This window comes from Pediculus humanus, genomic scaffold (genome assembly GCF_000006295.1).
Source record: "Pediculus humanus corporis 1103172108314 genomic scaffold, whole genome shotgun sequence".
NCBI classification, from domain to species: domain Eukaryota; kingdom Metazoa; phylum Arthropoda; class Insecta; order Psocodea; family Pediculidae; genus Pediculus; species Pediculus humanus.
Window position 1 is genome coordinate 71130 of NW_002987883.1, and position 4861 is coordinate 75990.

At 24.6% G+C, this 4861-nt stretch overlaps 2 protein-coding genes across 2 annotated transcripts in view; one reads left to right on the plus strand and one right to left on the minus strand.

Moving 5' to 3' along the window:
* Positions 1-356: 356 nt before the first annotated feature.
* Phum_PHUM591690 (uncharacterized protein) lies at positions 357-3022 on the plus strand (the record flags this gene model as incomplete). Its single annotated transcript, XM_002432506.1, has 8 exons — positions 357-503; positions 577-1118; positions 1196-1448; positions 1527-1752; positions 1846-2177; positions 2258-2436; positions 2542-2804; positions 2931-3022. The coding sequence occupies 8 exons, from the start codon at positions 357-359 to the stop codon at positions 3020-3022; spliced, it is 2034 nt and encodes a 677-aa protein (XP_002432551.1).
* Positions 3023-3205: 183 nt separating this feature from the next.
* Positions 3206-4861, minus strand: part of Phum_PHUM591700 (uncharacterized protein) — a gene marked incomplete at both ends in the record, with an annotated part of 4171 nt that continues 2515 nt past the window's right edge. Inside the window, 4 exons of the mRNA XM_002432507.1 lie at positions 3206-3670; positions 3760-4030; positions 4112-4169; positions 4647-4805. Of these exons, the coding sequence (XP_002432552.1) occupies positions 3206-3670; positions 3760-4030; positions 4112-4169; positions 4647-4805 (953 nt within the window). The remainder of the gene's footprint in view (positions 3671-3759; positions 4031-4111; positions 4170-4646; positions 4806-4861) is intronic.

Here is a 4861-nt window from a genome sequence, read left to right on the forward strand (position 1 = left end):
AATCTATAATTAATTGTTATTATTATTTTTCATGGGTTTTTAAATGAATTATATGGTGTGATACTTTTAAAATCTTTTCAAAAAATAAACATTTATAAAAAATTTTTTTTTACAATTTGTAAAATAAATTATAGAAATATATATATTTTTTAAAAAATTACTTTTATTATTTTCAATTCACTTATAAATTACTTAAAAAACTTAATTAAAATAACAAAAATTTAACCTTTTAAAGAGTAAATAAAAACGCGCCAAAATTGTTACGTTTGAATTTTTTTTTTTTTTTTTTTTTTTTACTGACACTTCAATACGAAAAGACGAACAAATTTATATTTTTGATAAACTGATAAAATAAAATGGATGAGACTACGAGTATTGAGAACGTGGAATCAAAAGTAATTAATAAAATTAATGAAAAGTTTGGAAGTGATGTGTTAAAATTAAGCGAAAGTGATGATTTGCAAAAAAATTTGGAAGAAGAAAAGAAAAACATTGAAAATTCAGTGAGTACTGAAAATATTCAAATGAAAAATTTATATAATTCAATGAATGATTAATTTGAATTTAATGTATTAGTTGATTGTAGATAACAATGATGTGCCATCGAAAATATCTTCAGCATTGCAACATGTTCAAAATACACTAGATAAAATAAATAAATTGTCTGAGAGACACAATGATTTATGTAAATCTGTTGATACATATGAAAAAAAAGTATGTAAAGTTAAAAGTAAGGCAGCAGATTATATTGACAAAATTACTGCTCTGGAAAAAGCCAGTGCTTATTTAGAAGTAATTAAAAAGGTTGAAGAACTATCAAGTTCACTCGAATCAGGAATTAATGAAAAGAATGAAAAAAAACAAATAACCAATTACATAGCGTTGAATGACATATGTGAATCATTAGTTAATTCAAAATGCACTCATTTGTTATTATATGTTAATGAAACTGTTCATTACTGGCATAACATTTTAAAAGATCATTTTAATGCTGATTATGAAGAAATACTTAAAACTCTTAAATGGCCTTTTATTGGAAATATACTTAGAAGCACTCATACTACAGAAACGCTTAATCGTTTTCAAACATTGACAGAATATTTAATTCAAATACAATTGTATCCTTTGCACGTTTTAAATTTTCAAAAGAATTAAATTCAATTTTAGAAAGAATATTACCTTAACCATTTTGCAGGCCTAAAGAAAAACAACCTTTAATTTTTCCAACAGAGTTTGAGCCTTTGAGTCTACCAATGACACAATTAATAAAACCTTTGAAAAAAAGGTTTTCATATCACTTTATGGGTTCTAAGCAAACTAACAGAGCTGATAAACCCGAGTGGTATTTTACACAAATCTTGACATGGATTAGGGATCACCAAGATTTTGTTGAACAAAATGTACAACCGGTTTATAATAAACTTAACATTAAAAAAACTTCAGCTAGGGTAAAATGTTATACTTATTACCAGTTAGATATAATAAAAAGTTTTTTTATTATAATTTTATTGCAAATCATATTTCAGATTGAATTTATTAGAGGTTTGGTGCATATAGCTGTTGAAAAACTTCATTTCGAGCTTCCACAATTAAGTTATAATGATTCTTTGTTTGCTCACTGCATGGATGAAGCATTAGGATTTGATAAAGAAGTAAGAAATGGCTATGGTTATCCTACTTCTGAGCCTGGAGTTATAGAAATAATTACTCAGGCTCAAATTTTTCTTAAGTGGATCAACATGGAAAAACGATGTAAGTATAATAATGAAATAATTGTTATTTTAAAAAGTGAAAAAAAGAATTATTATAATTAAGTAAAAAAAAACTTTTAAATTTAATTATTAGTGACATTGGAAAAAATGGACATTTTTTTAACATCCCCATCTGCATTTAACACTCTTGTATCAGGGGATATTGATGAAAATAGAATTACAGAATGCGGTCACAGTTTTATAAATTTATTATCAACTCTGACTGAAAGATATGAAATTCTACCTCAACCAGGACACAAGCTACAATTTTTACAGTTACAATTAGATTTAATCGATGATTTTAGAGTTCGTTTACTCCAAAAGCTAAATGAAGAAAGTTCAGATTTGTTAACATCAAAATTTCCATTTATTTTAAATACTGTTAATTATGTAAGAGATATTTTGGAAGAATGGGGTAGTACAACTGTAAGTAAACATTTTTAAAAAAAACTTAATTTTGAAGTTAAAATTATTTGTTTTATTAATATGAGAACTTTTTTTTAAAGCATTTTTTACATCTTCAATTTTTCAAAAGTAAATTAGATGGCAAAATTGAGTCTACAGGTTCGGTTTTTGATGAATGTTTAACTGTTTTGACTAAAATGAAAAATGATTTGTTAGTTGATTTGGTTGATCATGTCTTTATGGATATAAAGGCTAAAAGTATGCCTTACAGAAAGGATAAGTAAGAATTTTTTTTGTGCAATACATAATTTAAAAAATGTAACTGGCAAATTTGTAAAAAAAAAAAAAAAAAAAAAAAAAAAAAAAAAAAAACGTTTTTTTATAGATGGCATGCAATGGAATCGATGAAAAATTATGTGAAACCGACAATAACTCCTACTGCTTGTCCAATGTTTGAAGTTTTAATTTCTAAACTTCACCAAATGCAAGAATTTTTGGCTGCTTCTTTGTTCAACAAATGTTGGCAAATGTTGGCACAAAAAATTGACCAATATTTATATGAAGAAATTGTATCGATATGTGTTTTTAATGAAGGTGGAGCATTACAATTTCATTATGATATAACAAAAAATTTATTTCCTTTATTTGGTCAGTATTCTCAAAAACCGGAAGCAAATTTTAAATTGTAAGTTATTTTAAATCAAAAATTTATTTTGATAATTTTTCTTTAAAAACGTTTAAATTTTAAAATTGTTATTTGTTTTTAGATTAAAGGATTCATGTATTTTGTTAACAATGCCAATAGGATTGGCATTATCTCTCATTCAAGCAATTACAGAAAAAGAAGAAGAATATGCAGCAAGTGAAATAATAGCAGATGTAGGAATACATACATTACAAAATACAGAAGTTTTGTCATTATTTTCTAGAAGAACAGATTTGGAATATGTTTCAGTCCAATAAATTATTTTACAAAATATTAAAAACTTTATTATTATTTATTAGTATTAAAACTCTTTTTTACATTTTTTTTGAATAAAAACAAACAATCACTTTTTTTTACCTTGAGCTTTTGCTGCTTTTGCAATTCTATAGGCATTTACTATAAACTGTCTTTCCTTTTCTGCTTTAGCCTTATCAAAAATTGTTTTTTGATGGTTTTTATTTACTGTATCTAACTTTTTGCCTTCCCCAGCAATATTTTGCAATAATAATGAGCTATAATTAGTTTTATTCTGTGTTTTGTCTTTGGATTTTTTAAGAGAACTAAAATCTGGAGGCCTGTGTACAACTTCGCCAAACTTCAATTCATCTTTGAGGTGATTAAAATCTTTATAATTATTCGATTCTTTTTCTTTCTCAATTTTCTTTTCTTTTCTCTTTTCTGATAATGTTTTTTTCTTACTACGTTTTTTAGATTTTACTTTCACTATATCAAGCACCTTACCAGTTTCTTCATCCTTCTTTATTTTAACTCTAAATTTTTTTTCTAATTCAACTTCTGCAATCATGTTCTAAAATTAAATAAATGTAAAATAATGAATGTCATAAATTAGAATAAAATTGTTTGCATACTAAAGTAGAATAAATATAATCTAATTACCGTTGCCATTTCATTCATTCTATTTAAGAAGCTTTTGGGTGTTTCACTTGGTTTTTGAACAAGGTTAGGAATGTATCCATCAATTTTGCCATTCGGATATTTGTCCAAAAATTTTGACACACTCAGTAATTCATCCTTTTTTTTTCTTTTTTTTCGCGTTATTTTTGTTTTAATTTTACTTTTATTTTTCAATTTCATTAAATTTATTAAACTTTTCGGTATTTCTTGCTCATCTACATTTTTTGGTGGATTATTAACTTTACCCTTAAGCCTTTAAAAAAATGTGAACATTAATTTTTTTTATTTTTTTATAATAATAATATTTAAAAGTGTAATTTAAAAGTAATCATACCTTTCTAGTCTGGCTTCCTTTTGCTTTTCAGGATATTTTATAGTCCTGTGCTTTTTCCCTGGAATTTTCCTTCCCATCTTTTACTGTTTATAAAACATAACCTCAATAAAAAAGTTAAATTCAAAATAACTATTGCCAACTGCAAAAAAAAAAAAAATTTTATAGTGTATTCAAAACGCAATATGTCTTATTTTATTTTGAATTTGAAATGCATAATAAAGCACTTTTTTTTATTACCATTAAATAATTTAACTCTACAATAAAAAATTTTAAAAATAAAGTCCTTTCATGATTAGGTTAAAGTGCAAAACATTTTTAAAATATTAATTAAATGCATGATATCAAATAGAAAGATAAAATGTTTAAGAACATTTTTATGTTTGCAATGAATTTAGTTCAACCAAAGCTATTATTACATGACAGAATTAGATATTTTTGAAACTTTTACCAATCTCTGTTGATTCGATATAACAATAAAATAATTAAAGATAATTTTAATTAATAAAGACTGCAAATTTTAATAACTCAAACTTACCTGACATCAAATTAATTGAAAATGTATTAAGTTCAAACAGCAAAATGAGTTCTTTGAAAACCCTGTCCAATACTTTGCAGTATGGTTTGAATATCATTGTCGTTTTCAGTTTCAAAAACATAACAGGTAAATTTTTTTGCCAAATTGCAAATATTATCCCTAAATGAAAAGTTTGACTTTAAAAAAATTTATTTCATAAAAAATTAAAAATAAAA